Source organism: Lactuca saligna, chromosome 9 (genome assembly GCF_052625555.1).
Source record: "Lactuca saligna cultivar CGN05327 chromosome 9, ASM5262555v1, whole genome shotgun sequence".
NCBI lineage: Eukaryota > Viridiplantae > Streptophyta > Magnoliopsida > Asterales > Asteraceae > Lactuca > Lactuca saligna.
The window spans coordinates 20,485,335-20,501,794 of NC_136425.1; the positions used below are offsets into that span (position 1 = coordinate 20,485,335).

The window sequence follows — 16,460 nt, forward strand, 5'->3', positions numbered from 1 at the left end:
AACCCTGGCAAGGCACACTGGATTGCGGTAAAGAATATTCTCAAGTACCTACGAAGGACTAAGGACTGGGTCCTTACCCTCGGTGGGAGTGATGACTTGAGAGTTGTAGGGTATAGTGATGCTAGCTTCCAGACTGATAAAGATAACTTCCGCTCTCAGTCGGGCTGGGTCTTTACCCTAAATGGAGGAGCAATTTCTTGGAAGAGTTCCAAGCAAGAGACAGTGGCAGATTCTACTTGTGAATCAGAATATATTGCAGCTAGCGAAGCGGCAAAGGAGGCGTTATAGCTGAGAAATTTCATTGGAGACCTTGGAGTTGTACCAGCTATTAAAGAGCCGATGGAAATTTTCTGTGATAGTGAAAGTGCTGTTGCCTTAGCCAAGGAACCAAGGGATCACGGGAGATCCAGACACATCGACAGAAAATATCATTTCATCAGACATCGGATCGAAGAAGGAATCCTCGTGGCAAAGAGGGTATCATCGGATGAGAACCCAGCAGATCCCCTCACGAAGGGACTGACTCGGGTTAAGCATCTCCAGCATGCTCGGAGCATAGGGCTGAAGGATGATATTAGATTTAGTAGTTAGATAATCTTGAAATTTGTAAAGTGTAATTGACATTTGATGATGAATAAAAGTGTTTATTTATGAGTAAAGTGTTGCTATCTCTTGTCGATCGTTTACTATATTTCTTTTGCATGTTTTGACTTCCAGAATAATTTTGTTTGGTATAACATATTATTCAAACCTCCACAGTCGGTCATATGTCGGAAGTAGGTATGAATCAAGACTGTCATGTTTGATTGTAGAGGTCTGGGACAAGGCTACAACAATCATGAGTGCTCATAAGTTCTGAGCATTGGACTCAACCCACGCTCACTGGAATCACTTCATGGAATTCTATCTCGAGTGATCGTGAGACGGTAATATCATATAAGTCTTTAAACCTAGAGATATGATTTGTTACTTACGAGTTGGTTATACATTGATTGTACGAAAAACGCATTGGTAACTCGATGTTATAAAATCGTGCTCTTATGTGTAATTCAATAAGTAGTAGAACAAACATATGAGTCGAAGTTTATCTGTTCCTTCTTGGATTAGAAGCTGATATCTGGGCCCCTCGATGATTTTGTTTTGACCTATGTACCGGGCCCGGTCAGAACTAGATTGATGTGTTCAATAAAGTTCTTTGTCAAACAAATCGGAAATCGGGAAACAAATGTTGGACAATAAGTAAGACATTGTTCCATGTATTTGTCCGACTGATATCTAGAACAGAGGATTATATGATCACTTATCTTAAATGGCGTACCATCATCTTCTCAAGTTTCGAGAAACCTTGTAAAGAGCTACGATTGCCGATCGGTTCCTGAAGTCATACTTGCAGTAATAGTTACTAGACTTATCCAAGTGGGAGACTGTTGGATAAGGTGTCTAAGTCCATAACTATTTCTGGTATGTACTTGACCCGACCCGGCATGGTCCATTTGGGTTGCATGGCACCATGCAATTGGATAAACTAAATGAGAGAAATAACGCTTGGAGATTATTAATATATTATAAGTTCTAATATATTAATAATATTATTTGATTAGTTTGATCAAGAATTAATTTAGAATTAATTAAGTGATCAAAAGATAACTAATTAAATATATATGGGTTGATTAAGTAAATCATCCATATCTTGTATAGTGGGTTAAAAGGCTCCATGGATCATCAAGTTGGGTTCCACCCATAGGATGCTCCATGGATGCTCCATGGGAGTTACAAACCCATGGGTCATGGAAATGAAGAGTCATGACACATTAGGGTTTAACCCTAGATGTGTCAACACTATATAAGGAATATGATCTCCTCCCAAATCGGTTACACTAAGTACATAGAGGGCTTGGCCGATTTTGAAGAGTGTGTATTCTCTCATAAGTTCTTCCAAGAGCATTTGGTGTTGTGTGAAGCATTTGAGGCATCACCACTTGAGGTGCTAGGCTCACAAGGTTTCAAGGAACACAAGCAACAACAAGGTAAGTTATTCTATCTATACTTTATGTTGAAATTGTTCCCCATGTATGCTAGATAGAATATAACCTTGGAATTCAACTTTGCATGACAAATTAGACAAACATAGATCCAAGGTTATTAGGGTTGCATGTACACTTAGGAAGTGTTAGTATGCTCAAAACCCATCAGGAAGAACCCTAGACTAGCAGACATCATATAATCAGGCAATTCCTGAAGATCCGTAGCCTAGAACTAGCATGTTGTTCTAATTGATCACATAAATCAAATAATCCATAAGGTATTTTGGGGTTTATCCGCGAGCTCCGGCTGATCGCACACTTGCATCCTCCTTTATTATTTTGAAAACATTTTGAGAAAAGTGTTTTAAAATCATGTCCTTAGTTTGAGAGTGGTGACACGCAATGTTTCCTTCAATTCACTCAAACCAAGGCTCTGATACCAACTTGTAACATCCATAAAAATCATGCCAAATTTCAACTTTTAAAACATCTCAAAACCAAAGATTATTACAAAACGTGTTTTCAAAATAGTATAATGTCAGAGTTTCCTAGAATTAAATCATAAAATCATAAGATATGAGGAGTTGTACGATCACGCATTCGCCTTCCCCTGATCATCAAAAGTACCTGAAACAAAATCAACAATTGTGGGCCCAAAGCTTAGTGAGTTTCCCCAAAATACCAACACCATAAAAACATAACCATATTATATAACAAATACAACATGCATAATGAGCCATCAGTCTGAGTAGACGACTCCCAGTCCTCAGTCTATCTGGACTGCTCTCTGAGCCCTCGACACGTCTAGAGAGCCCTCCTCGGGGCCTTCAGCCTATCCGGATCGCTCGTCGGGCCTTCGGCCTGACTAATTTGCCCAGTCCAGGATTGCAGTCTATCCAGTCCGCCCTGGCATCTTGGCCTACAGCACACAGTATGACCTCCCTTAACCAAATCCCCCAAACCAACAAACATGTGTACATATATATAAAAAATAGACATGCATATCTAACAGATCACTAATCATGGAAACCATCCTATAACCAGGATACCGATATAACAGATCACTAACATAGCAACATCCTGTAACCAGGATACTGATATAAAGCATAACATACAATAAACTCGGATACAAATCCGAAAAGGGTCGGCATTGGTGCTTTCGACCCTGTTAGTATAGTGATGACAACTCACCTCTCAAGTAGCTTAGAATGATAGTATCAACCTCCTCCAAATGCAGCTCCAATACCAACACCAACACCTACTAATGATCCAGTTCTATAAATTCCCAAATTTCCAAAAATGCCCCTCAAAAGTCAACTTAGTCAACCCTTGGTCAAAGTCAACTGTCACAGTCAAGGTCAACCGTCCATGTTGAACCGACTCGTCCAGTACATCATAGTGACTCTTCGAGTTCATCCAGAACTCACAGAGTCATAAAACCCTAGCCGACTCGTCAAGTTTCAAGGCAACTCGTCGAGTTCAAGCGTGTCCAAATGTCGGGAAACCCCATATGACTCGTCGAGTCGCCTAACCGACTCGCCGAGTCCATGTAGAAACTTAGAACGGGGAAACCCTCCCCAACTTGCCGAGTTGGATTATCCGACTCGTCGAGTTCATGCAACCCATTCCATGCCCAAACGATTCTAAGCTATCTCAGTGCTCCAAACGGTAGATGTAACCTGCTAGAGCACGTTTGTCACGTAAAGTTGCAAACTTTACGTACATGCAAGGCCCTTCTTGTCAAAACTAAGCTAGATAATGGGTTTAAGGGATGGAGGAAGGCCAAAGCTTGCCAAATTCGATGCCTTTATGACAACAGAGACTTAGGGGAGTCCAGATCTGAAGTTACAACTACAGATCTTGCCCCAATACCCGAGATGATCCCCAAGCATGCTAAAGGTAACCTTAAACTCAATAAAAAGAAGATCTAAGTAAAGAAAAGCCAAGGTAACAACTTGTTACCTCCAAAACGATGCTAAGATGGAGTAGAATCCGATTTCACAACTTTCTCCTTGCTCCAAGCTCTTGGACTTCAAGTTCTTCTCACTACAATCCACATTCCAAGCTTAAAATCACACACAATGAAGAGTAAACGGTGATTTAGGGTTTTTGGACTCAAAAGGGGGTTGTAGGGGAGGCTAAGGGGGCTAATGACCCTTTAAATATGGTGCAAAACCCTAGAAATTAGGGTTTCATCCGCTAGCTCCAACTCGTTGAGTTATGTACTGCAATTCGTCGAGTTGGTCACTTAAAAGCTACAACCAAATTTGTTCCTACTCAACGAGTCAGGGCATCCAACTTGTCGAGTAGGCCTTTAAAAATAAATAAAAGACTAAAAAGTTTATACCTGAGAGTCTGGGTGTTACAGAAGAAGTTCCTTTTTAGTATTACTACCACCTTTATTTAGATTACGTAAGCTAATAACCAACCTATCTCCAATTCACTATTTTTTTTGGAAATGACGGAGCTTATATTTAAACGGGAGTACACAGGAACATTAGATACGAGTCTGGTCATAAGCAAGGTTGCCCGTAATCGCCGCCCTTTCTCCCACACCTAATTTCACCACTTTGGTCCGAGCCCACCACCTCCAGGAGAAAACCCCGCAATGGGAAAAACCTAGGTGCATTACGAAGCGCAAAGTCATGTCGGTTTAATTGCGAAACTTCGAAGAAGCTTAACTTCTTCATACGAAGTCGGATTTAAGAGTTTCTTATATGTACGAGATCCTCGTCATGCCTAGGCCTAACAATCGTGTCGTGTTCGGGTTGTCGAGTCAAAATATACTAACCCGAACACGACCCATTTAACTATACAGGTCACGGGTTGGCGAGTTTGGAACATAAACCCATATATGACCCGTCAACCCACTTATTTATACGGGTTCATAGGTTGGCGGGTTCGTAGGTCGGATTTAGGTTCGTGGGTCAGATTTGGGTTTGTGTCTTAGTGGGTCAGATTCCATAAATAAAATTGATAATTAAACATGAATAAATTCTTGATGCAAACATATCCGAATTTTAAAAACTTAAGTCTTAAACATCCAAATGAAAATTAAAAACATTCATGGAAACATGTTGAAACTAAAACATTAATACAAACATAAATAAATTCAATCACATGCTTCGATGCCATTCGATAATGATTCAATCATTCATGCCGTCGTTTTTTTAAAGTTCATTATGTCGTTCATCACAGAGGAGATACCGATAGAGGGCTTATTCGATTTTATTTGTGAGATACTGACATTATTTAGGGCAAACGTCAAACGTGTTGCAATGCAAATTAGCAAATGATTACCCACGGGTCAAATAGCCAATAATATTAGATATCCTATCCTAGTATAAAGTATAAACTGCATGGTGTATAATACTTAATCCATTTAAAAAATATATAATTTTTTGTTAAAATTCTAAACGGGTTGGTGGGTCAACTCGTATATTTTTTGAGAAACTCATATATATGAACTGTTTAATAAACGGTTTGACGGGTTGAAAAGCTCAACCCAAACCTGTTTATATCGTTTCGTGTCGAGAATTGTCAGACCTAGTTACACCAACTACAACTTTGACTAAAATTATTTATCCCACATAACTTTCTATCAAAATGTCGTTTTATCATTTATCGATAAATTCCTTAAAAGTCTTATAATATGTAAGACTAGCGATCTCCTAATTCGAGGGTTCAAATTATAATAATTATCATTTATTATATCTCAATTGTCTAGCCCAAAATTACAGACGTTACATCTTTTCATGATAATTTTTTTCCTATAATTGTTTGTTTTAATATACGGAAGTTGTTTTAACTTGTTTTTTTGTATACACTATCTTTTCTCAAACATGATATTGTAGTTAGAGAAACAAATACCATATCAAAAATAGCAGAGCTTCTGCAAAATCTCAACGAAATGAAAAAGGTACAAGACGAATTAGAACAAGTTATAAGAAGAAATACAATCGTGGAAGAATCTCATCTTCCAAAATTATGTTACTTAGATGCAGTGATTAAAAAAACATTCTGATTACACCCTTCATTTCCCTTGTTGATTATGTGAAGTTCAAAATTACACTATATATTGCACTTCTTTTTTAAGTCGGTGCAATTTTGGTGATTTTGGAAATTTTGATTCGTATAGTGGTATTACTTTGTTTGAGAGAGAGATGGTTTTGTTTGGTGTTTCGGTGTAGCACCAACAACACTTACTTTTCTTGTATGCTGCGAAACTTTTTATGATTTTTTTGGTTTTTTACATATTTATCATGCACCGGCAACATTTTTTTTAATCTTGACAACACCTACTATGTATTCTTGCGTGCATCCGTAAGAGAGATCTTCTTTTATATTTCTTTTATTTTTAAATTAAAGAACTATTAAAATAAATATAAAATAATAAAAAGATAAAATGTTCCTTCCAATTTTTTCAAAACCAAAATCAGATGAAATTTTTAATTTTAAACCTTCGGTCAATCCAAATTGTTTTTGGATCTATCTATATTTTTACAAATACAGTTTTGTTATAAATTAATAAAGTTTTTTATGGATTAACGTAAATAATTTGAGAAATTCAGGCTCCAATCCCCATGTACTGTGAAGTGACCCACCTGCGGCTTTCATGATTGTTTTCAATTTTTTTTCTCTTTCTATATGTGTCCTCAGGCCCCTCCGAAGTCCCCCTACCCTATGTCATCACCACCCGCGAATACCTCCTCTCTACGCCGTCCGATCGAAAGTTGCCCCTTTTCTTCTCTCTCTCTCTCTCAAAATTCTCTTTGGACCTCTGGATTCCGCGAAACAGAAGGATCCGATCAAGTAAAGGGTCAACTCCTTTCCTGTGTTTTTTCTTGGTAAAGTCTCGTTCTTTGAGTTAGAAGTCTGAATTACTTCGATTCATGTTTCAAGCTTTTACTTTACGCATATCGTGCCCACCGCTACCGACATAATTTCTTTCATCTTGAAGAACCCGCCAGGGTTTATGCATATCATCGGTCGTCAGATACCTCTTCGCTAATTGTCCCTGTAAGTAATTCTCTGTTGAAATTTCGGTGAGATGTTCGATGTCAATGCCGTGTTTTTGTTTTGTTTTGTTTTCTGTATGTTGTGTGTTTGGTTTAGCTATTCTTGTAGTTCTTGTTTAATTTCTTTTTTGATTTGAAAGAAATAATCGGGATACGAAATGGGAAAAAATAAACCCAGTCTCTTCTATAGCTGCTAAAGCATTATTGCTGTTTATGGCTATTTTGTTTCTCTTCTTTCTCATAATTGTTAGAAAGAACAACATAATCTTACCATTTATGTATTATTTGGTGTATAAAGAATTGCTAAATGAAACACTCTTTTGTGAATTTCTATGTCTTCTGAAGGCGAACCACAACTTGAATCTGGATGTAATTAATTTTCTCAGAGAATTATTAATTGCTACGAGAACAGAGCCGACAAAAGAAAAGCGTCATTTATACAAATATATATTAAAATAAAGAGATGTAATAATGAGACAATGTGCTTAATGACCTTTTCCCCTTTCCCCTCTTTCATTTTCTACTCCTTTCCCTTAAATGTCTCGATCAGTTTAATTGTCATTGAGCCTTGTTCATCATCAGGGAATCTTGTTTATGGGGTTCTTGTGATACTTTCAAACTTTATTACCTTATCTTTATCACATTCACACTCGTATTAATGATTTCCAAGGACCACATAATTCTCCTTTTCAGTTTCTTATTGTCCTTTTCCATAGCCTCAAGTTGTCTTTATGCTGCAGGTATGCAAAATTAGTATCTAGAAAACCCAATGGGCTTACTTTGATGAAACCTGCATTATTGCATATGTCATAAAACTTTGGATGATTATAGATAATAGATTGCATGTCATAACTCATATGATCTTGTGTTCTGATGTTGTGCTGTATATTGTTTATCAGAGCAGACTGCATGACCAAATTTTCTTGATATCATAAATACATGGAGGGTATCTTTGACTACTAGACATGACATCATCATCATCATCATCATCATTATCATCTACACGTGGTGGAAATGGAAACAAAGTGGTGGAAATGGAAGAGATTGTTAGACACATGTCGAATTTACCTAGTTTTCTTGAAAGGGGAAAACCTATTCAAGATAAAGCTTTGAACTTTGGTGTCATGGATTGGGGTCGCTTAGAAAAATGGCAATATCATCGTCAAAAACAGGGTCTTGTGGGAAGTAACAAATATTCACCATCTACAAGTAACTCGTCTTTATTATCTTCAACTGATGAATCTTCTCCTCTTTCAAGTAGAGCTCAAACCTCTTCTTCAGCTCCTTTGAAACCTCATCATGTTACTTTACAATCTCATTTAAACGTTTCCCCTGAAGGAATTTCCAATCCAAGAAATCTTGAAAGCTCTCAAGATGTTAAAATTGATCCTTGTAATAGCCGGAAGAAAACACGGAATAAGCCAAGAAGTTCCAAAATGAATGATATTTATACTCAAAATCTTCCTGAATCATCATCTTCATCATCATCAACAACATCTTTGAAGGGAAAGATGAAATTTCAAGATTCCTATGATCCAAAAACCAACATTCCAACATCATTTCCATTTGAAAACGAAGCCAAGTCTGAAAGAAATCCCATCACTCCAGAAAAGAAAGAACTTAGCGTCTCTTCAAAGAATTCAGATTCCAAAACAAACACAATTCAAAGAACTGTATCTCCACGTCATCATCGACCGAGTCCTTTAAAAAAGTTGTTAGACCCATTCTTCCAGTCAAAGTCAACTTCCTCCGGTCAACACATCCAGACTTTTGAAGACCCAAAAGTCAAACCGAAAGTGAAATTAGATTTCGGAAGCTGTAAGGAAGTCAAAGTTGGTGACGATTCTAGGAACAAGATGAAGGAGATGCCATCATCACCACCATCACCATCACCATCACCATCACCATCACCATCATCATCATCATCATCATCAACAAAGCAAGCTCTTTTTCAGATGGCAATCAAGAATGGAAGGCCTTTATTTACATTAACAGTCGATAACAATGACGATATACTTGCAGCCACTGTAAGAAATTCAAGTGAAAAAGACGACAACAACAATTGGATTTACACATTTTTCACCATTCACGAGGTGAAAAAGAAGAAGGGAAGATGGTTATCTCAAGGAACCAAAGCCACAAGTCAAGGATTCCTCCCGAATATAACAGCTCAAATGATTGTTTCAAATTGTTCAGTTTCCAATTGTAGGGAGTTTGTTTTATCATCTTTAGACCCGAGTCTACCCGATGAACTTGCAGCCATTGTTGTAAAGTTTTTAAGAAAGGAAGAGAATCAAGATTGTTTCAGCATGACAGCTGTTCTACCTGGTGGCCATCATAGTGCACCTAGCAAAGGTGAACCTTCACCATTGATTGACAGGTGGCGATCTGGTGGAGCTTGTGATTGTGGTGGTTGGGATATTGGCTGCAGATTGAGAACCTTTACAAACAAGGTGGAATTGGAATCTAATAGAAGATCAAACAAATTTGATCTTTTCTTTCAGGTATGTTTTAACGTTTAATTAGTTCCCACATTCATTTGTTGTTTATAGATGCTAGTGTTCTTCACTCTTTATGTAATCTGTTGATTTTGATTCTACAGGGAGATGTTATAAGTGAGAGACCTTTTTTCAGTCTTTCTTCATTGAAGGAAGGGATATTTTCAGTGGAGTATGATTCGTCTTTATCTCTTCTACACGCGTTTTCGATTTCTATATCGATCATGGAATGCAGAAAATCTTGTCAGTTTACAGAGGTTAAAATGTATGTTGCAAAACAAGTGGATGATGATGATGAAGCTCCTGTAACATATGCATCATTGCCACCTGTTTCCCCTGTGGGAAGGGTTTAAGAGCTTAACATAAAACAAAAGATGAGTTATAGCCATATATGAGTTACATATGCCTTGATGTATCTTGATTGTGCACCTTAAACCTGATTATAATCAGTGTGTAGTGTTTGGTGTATTAAATCAGCTTCGTGAAGAAAGAGAATAATCTGATGAGATATACATCAGATTATTAACACACACTTTGATTTCTATGGAAGCTTAAATTATTGTTCTCAACAAAATCGAATTGACATATGTAAGACGTAGTCTATGAATTACATATATACTAGTCTAGAAAGAATCATAACAAAGCTATATGAATTCATCGGAATACTTTTTGTGGTTATCTTGAATGTTCCAACTTTATCTCTATTTTCACATTCAAAAAATTGTTGATTACATAACAAGTCATGTAACGCCTCATCTTGGAAGATAAAAATTCTAAGAACATTGGACTTTTTATTACGTTTTTAGAGGAAGAATTGTTGGAAGCAAAACACATTTGGCAAGACTAGCCTACATATATTGACATTACTTTGTTTCAACAAAAGGATTATTTTGTTCCGATAAGCATTCTCCTTCAAACTAGTCGATGTTTGGTCTAGGACATGTTATGCTTACCCTTAATATTCTCCATAAAAGTTCTTGAATCTAGATACATATTGGTTTAAAAAAAAAACGTCAGGTTCTACGTTTGATGAGTTCAAGAGTTTATGAAATAATAAAACACTTTAAATATATGATCAAATCATTTTATATGATGACAAGGTAAAAAAATGGCATACTTGTAGATTAAGAAAACTCAATTTAATATTAGCAATATTCATTTGCTAGTTATATTATTATACTAAACATATACTCGTGCGTTGCAAAATATTATTATAACATAATAAGACAACGATTTCCAACTTAAAAGTATTCTATCTTTGTATTTCAATTGCATATAAATTAATGAAATATATCTTTTAACTCTTTATCATTTTTATTTAGATAAAACTGTACAAATGGTCCATGTGGTTTGTTCAGAATTGTCATTTTAATCTGAAAATGTTTAGATTAGTACCATAGATCCAAAGTTTTCATTTTGTTATGGTTTTGGTCCAAATTATTTTAAAAATTCTGCAAATGATAGATTTACCCCTATCTCTTTGTTTTTTCATTTTCTTTTCTTTACTGGTAGTTAATTATAATAAAACAAAAAAACAAAATATAAACCTACTACCTAATAACTCACCCAATACCCATCCCACCGACATTCCTCTTAGACTCTCTCTCTCTCTCTCTCACTCACTCTCTCTCTCTCTCTCTCTCTCTCTCTCTATATATATATATATATATATATATATATATATATATATATCCCACCGACATGAAGTGGTGGTTGCCACCATTTGCTACTGCCTGCCACCGCATGGGTGGCTGTGTGTGTGTGTCATTAGGTGCATGTGAGTGCATTTCCTTTATGTTGAGATGTTGATTGAGTGTTTTGGCTAGAGAAAAGTCAAGGAAAACCCTCACCACCGTGAGGTGGTGGTTGCCGCCGTTGGCTACCATTGCCCGAGGTTACAGTGGGTGGTGCTTGACATAGTGAAACTTTAATCAGCCACAAACGTAACATTTCGGACCAATTGGCTTGTGTTTGGGCTGGAAACCCTAATTAGGGTTTAGAAAACCCTAATCTTGGAAACTGTTGTTTGGGACTTGCCGGGACCCGTGTTTTGGACCATTGGATTGAAGTTATGACTTAAGCCCGATTACATTGTATGTTTGGCCTAGTGGAGTTATGGACTGAATGAATTAAGTCTTTAATGGGTTAAGTAAGAACACTTAACCCTAAACGTCATTTTATGTGAAAACCCTAATTATGATTAGGCTTTAAGTTGGGCCTTTCTTTTGGGCTTAAGTGTGTGGATTCTTGTTGGGCCATCTAATAACAAGTATATGGACTAGGATATTTGGACGGGCTTTAGGGTAAGGCCCATGTGAGGGGTTTGGGCCCAATTTGGAAAATTAGGCCATATTTTGGGCCTTGGTTAATTGTTTGGCTTTTGTGTGTTCAAAGTGAGTTTGGGCCTTGGGCTTGGATCAAGCTAGGTTGGGGGTAATGTAGTCTTTCTACCCTAAGCATGGACTTATGGTTATGTATCGGAACCCAATTATTAATTGATTGTTGTTTTGATGTTGACAGTTCGAGAATCTATCATCCAGCAGCTAGAAATTTACCCGCTGGACTTCAGTAGTACAAGGTGAGTTTCCTTACTAGGTTTAATGGGTCGAAGGCACCAATGTCGGCCCGTGGTTTGTTATGTTTAGTATGCTTGATGTCTACGTGACTCTTGCACATGTTATGTATTATATGTATGTGATTGTGGGCGGGGCCCGTATCTCATCATTAGCTGAGTGTGGGTGGGGCCTGTATCTTATCATTAGCTGATCAGTGTGGGCGAGGCACGTTTCTCATCATTAGTTAATGTGGGAGGGGCCCGTATCTCATCATTACTTGATTATGGTTATTGGTACGTTTGGTAGGTTGTTGTACTTGTCGTTTGTGTGTTACTTATATGTGTTTGTTTATGTATGTAAGTGTGGGCGGGGCCCATATCTCACTATTATTCGAGTGTGGGCGAGACTCGTATCTTGTTTGGGCGGGGGCCCGTTATGTGAATGTGGGTGGGGCACGTATCTCATTGTGATGTGAGTGTGGGTGGGGCTTGCATCTCGTTTGGGCGGGTCCCGTTATGCGAGTCTGGGCGGGGCCCGTATCTCACTGATATGCGAGTGTGGGTGGGGACCGTATCTCATTATTGTATGATGTCAAAGGTATGTGGTATATTGGGAATTCATTAAGCTTTGTGCTTACGTTTTTCAGTTTTTGTTTCAGGTACTTCAGTTTTAAAAAGGAAGAGCTTGGGGTGATTGCGGAACACACACCATATGTTTCCACCTTGGATGTTTTACTCTGATATTACAGAAATTGATATAGTGGTTTTATGTATATGTTTGGATGTCACTGACAAATACTGTTTTATTTATTATTATAAACGAAATTTTTTGGACCATATTTGGGGATGTTTCAACTTGGTATCAGAGCCTTGGTTTGAGGGATTCGGGCACACTCTCAGGTGTGTCTGAACTCAAACTAAGGACTTGGTAGAAATTTTCAAAAGAAAATATGTTTTTATAAAATATTTTCTAAGAGAAAAAAAGGGTGTGGTGCATGCAATCAACCGAGCTCAAGTAAGTTTTCCCAAAATACCCATACATGTTATCTGTTATGCTTTGATATGTGAATATGTGGAATCGCATGCTAGTTAGGGGTAAGGATATTCTCAGTTTTTCCTGTTAGAATGCTAGGAGAGATGCCTTTGTATGCCTATTGTATGAGCTTGTAGACTTGCATACTAGTTCTGATTAGCCAGTTATAGGTTAGCCTGTTATGTGATACTGGGTAGCCTAGGAAGCAGGAGATGCTATTTCGGGTATGATTTATATGTGTAAGGCAATTTGTAGTGGGAGTGGGAACTCCTAGTATGAGTTGTAGCAACGGGATTAGATACCCGTGATTATTCTATGGATTGGAGTGATACTGCACGAATGCTACTTGCTTTGTAATTTGTGGAACTCCTAGGTGGTGGGAGTCAACTACTAAGTGAATATGTCAAGCCACATGTGTCAAAGGTTGGATAATCTCAGAATAACGGACTTGACTTTATTGCGCGTCTCTTGTCTGAGTCCAACCATTGTAGGGATGAGTATGTTACTTGAAGAATTATCTAAGCTTTATTGCATATGATTGTATTCATGAAGTACGTGATTGTCATTATAGGGAGTTATTTAGCAGCTGATGGCAGGGTGAGGGTGGAAACCTAAGAAAGCCTAGGGATTGCTTCATTAGGAATTGGTTTGCTAGTTAACAAGTGTTTTGTTTGGATTTGAGAAGGTGACTTAGAGGATTCAGGAGGATTCTTGAGGAAAGTATGGATAGGTGTAGAAGGTAGTATTGGGCCCATACTACTGAAAGCACAGGATCTATACTCGAATTGGGAAGAGTCGTGGAGAATCTAGGAAGCCTGTGGGATGAGGATTCTTGGGTATAATCGGATTTTTTGCACATCATTTCGGTAGGGTGATGAGCACTCGGGAATGAGATTCAGGTTTTGGTTCCGGCCCAGGAGCAAGTACTGAGCCGGCTGATGCGCGGTCGTGGGAGTTCATCTTATCGGGTATTACTTGTGGTGTTTCAAATTGGACCTTGGTGGTCTTGGGTTTAGTCGAGGAAAGGATTCTGGAGCTCTTGGGTGATCATAGTGGGGCCTCTTGGGCCAAGATTGTATAAGGATAGTTGGGGGCTCATCTGAAGCCCAAAGCTTGTGGATCCATAAAATCCTTCAGGAAGGAGGATCCTACTGTTAGTCCTATCATTGGGAGCGGAAGGGAGTTTTGCACCATGTCCCCAGGACAGTCGAGGTATCTTAGGAAGAGGTGATCAAAATTCCTTTAGATGTTTGCGGGTATGTTATATTCTGCTTCTTAAAAGTGGATATCGGGAATTAGTATTGCTTTGGAATTTTGATTGGGATTGAATAAGTTATATCTCGGATTGGTCCTGTGCTATTTCCTGGGTTATCAAGGATGTTTATATACTTTTCTTCATGTCAAGAAGTCTTCCATGAATCTTCAGACGGTCCTATCTTGTCGAGTGGGTTCGGTGTGTACCGTTGTTATCCTGGTCCTTTTCAGGATTAATTCAGGGGTGTTGCTTGGAGGATCTTTGGTTAGGGTTAGCAGGAAAGTTCTCTAGTGGAGTCATGGTTCAATGGTTCTATCAACTGTTTGGGTATGATTGACAGTTGCCTATGGAAGAACTTTAGAGTTCAAGACACTACCATTGTTGGGGAAGGAATAGTAGTAGGAAGATGATGGGTAAGTTGAGTATTGGGAATGTTTATGGGTAAGATCTCGGGTTGGGTAACACTTTTTGTGTAGAATTTTCATTTCCATGGGTTGAGGATCGGGGTATCTGTGTGACGAGGACATCGATTGAAGGGTTCGAGGGTAAAGAATGAATTTAGTTTTGATGATAAATCAAGCTCTTGTGTTGTGACTTGGAATGGTTCTATTGGTAAACGACATCAAGATAAGTCAAGGTGCTATTATTGATTTGGAACTCGAGTGTGGAGTATATTGTTACTCTAAGGAGATGCTAGGTCACTTGAATATGGGTTTAGATAATCTTAGATTAAATGACTTGATCCTGCTGTGCAGCTCTCATCTAAGTCTGACCGTTGCAGGGACCAGTCTCCTACTTGAAGGATTATCTGAGCCTTGGTCAAGTATAAGTGATCTACAAGGATAATTAGTAAGTGATACTATTCTAATGGGAATCTCAAATATCAAGAGTTGAGTACTCAGTTGGGAGATTAATGGGATAGAATCAGCAATGGATCAGAGTGATCGGTCTGTCAGGGATTCAAACCATCTCAAGATTTTAGATTTCAGATTGAGTAATGTGTTTATGTTGCAAGGAATTCGTTCACCTTCAGGTTGTAGAGCCCTGTGAGGGTTGGTTTTGGTTGCCTTGGAAAGGTTGGGGTGTACTTGGGGTTGTAGCCATGTCGGGAATGGTAATGAATGATTTCGAGGATGAAATCCAATTTAAGTGGGGGAGAATTCTAACATTCCATTAAAAAAAATAATAAACACTATAACCTCGATACGTATGTTTATGTATTATATCTTAGCCCTAAGTCGTACTAATTAATGGAGTGTACACATTGGGGTGTTAAGAGCTACTTTTTTTTATTATTGAGGGTTAAATGGTAACTGTCGGACTTAAATTGTAATGAATTATTAAAGATGGGGGTTGTTTGGTAAATATTGGACTTAAGTTAAAAAGGTTTTGTGGAGGAGGGACCAAACTTGTAAATTAGACACAAGTTTGAAGAGAACATGGGATTAACCCGCTTCCCTTTTCCCTCTCGTCTTCCTTTTTAGTATCATCTTAACGCTATCTATTTCATCAGCCGCCACCATGGTGAGTCCCCTCAGTCGTCGCCTGCATCACCGAGTCCGACTGCCACCTTATCTTTTTCCACCTTGCCACCGAACACCACCACCACAACCCATTGCCAACGACGTTGCGAACAACCGGGAGATACACCAAAGACTAAAGGAGGAGCCGTGTTCATCGTTGTGCGAGTCGTGAGCAACCGGGAAACTCTCGATAAGAAGACTCACCACCCACCTTCCCTCTTCTTCGTTCGTTTCTATTGGTAGGACGTTGTGTGCCTCGCTGCTACCACCGGTGGCCTTTGGCCACAGTTTCGTATTTTTCGGTGACGTCAGTCGCATGAGAGGTAGCTGAGTGGATATGAGTTCAGGTGTATAAATTACTTTCGGAATTCGTGGTGTAGTGTGTGTATTCTTTAGCTGGAAACCCACCGCCACCACCATGAAGTGGTGGCTGCCATCATTTGATGCCGCCTGCCACCGCGTGGGTGGCTGTGTGTGTGTGTGTCATTAGGTATGTGTGAGTGCATTTCCTCGATGTTGAGATGTTGATTAGGTGTTTTGGCTGGAGAAAAGTCA

General features: G+C 38.5%; 1 protein-coding gene across 2 annotated transcripts; it reads left to right on the plus strand.

Annotated features, from left to right (window-relative positions):
• The first annotated feature begins 6,678 nt into the window (after positions 1–6,678).
• LOC145015294 (uncharacterized) lies at positions 6,679–10,114 on the plus strand. 2 transcript variants are annotated; one of them, XM_078973751.1, is made up of 3 exons: positions 6,679–7,043; positions 7,942–9,546; positions 9,645–10,114. In XM_078973751.1, the coding sequence occupies exons 2-3, from the start codon at positions 8,008–8,010 to the stop codon at positions 9,891–9,893; spliced, it is 1,788 nt and encodes a 595-aa protein (XP_078829877.1). In that variant the 5' UTR covers positions 6,679–7,043; positions 7,942–8,007; the 3' UTR covers positions 9,894–10,114. The 2 variants fall into 2 exon arrangements, with proteins under 2 accessions (XP_078829877.1, XP_078829878.1); XM_078973752.1 differs by having other exon boundaries at positions 7,947–9,546.
• Positions 10,115–16,460: the final 6,346 nt, after the last annotated feature.

Coding starts and splice junctions, on each gene's coding strand:
- LOC145015294 (XM_078973751.1), top strand. CDS start 8,008: ATGACATCATCATCATCATCATCATCATTATCATCTACACGTGGTGGA. Junction 9,547..9,644: donor AATTTGATCTTTTCTTTCAG/GTATGTTTTAAC, acceptor TTGATTCTACAG/GGAGATGTTATAAGTGAGAG.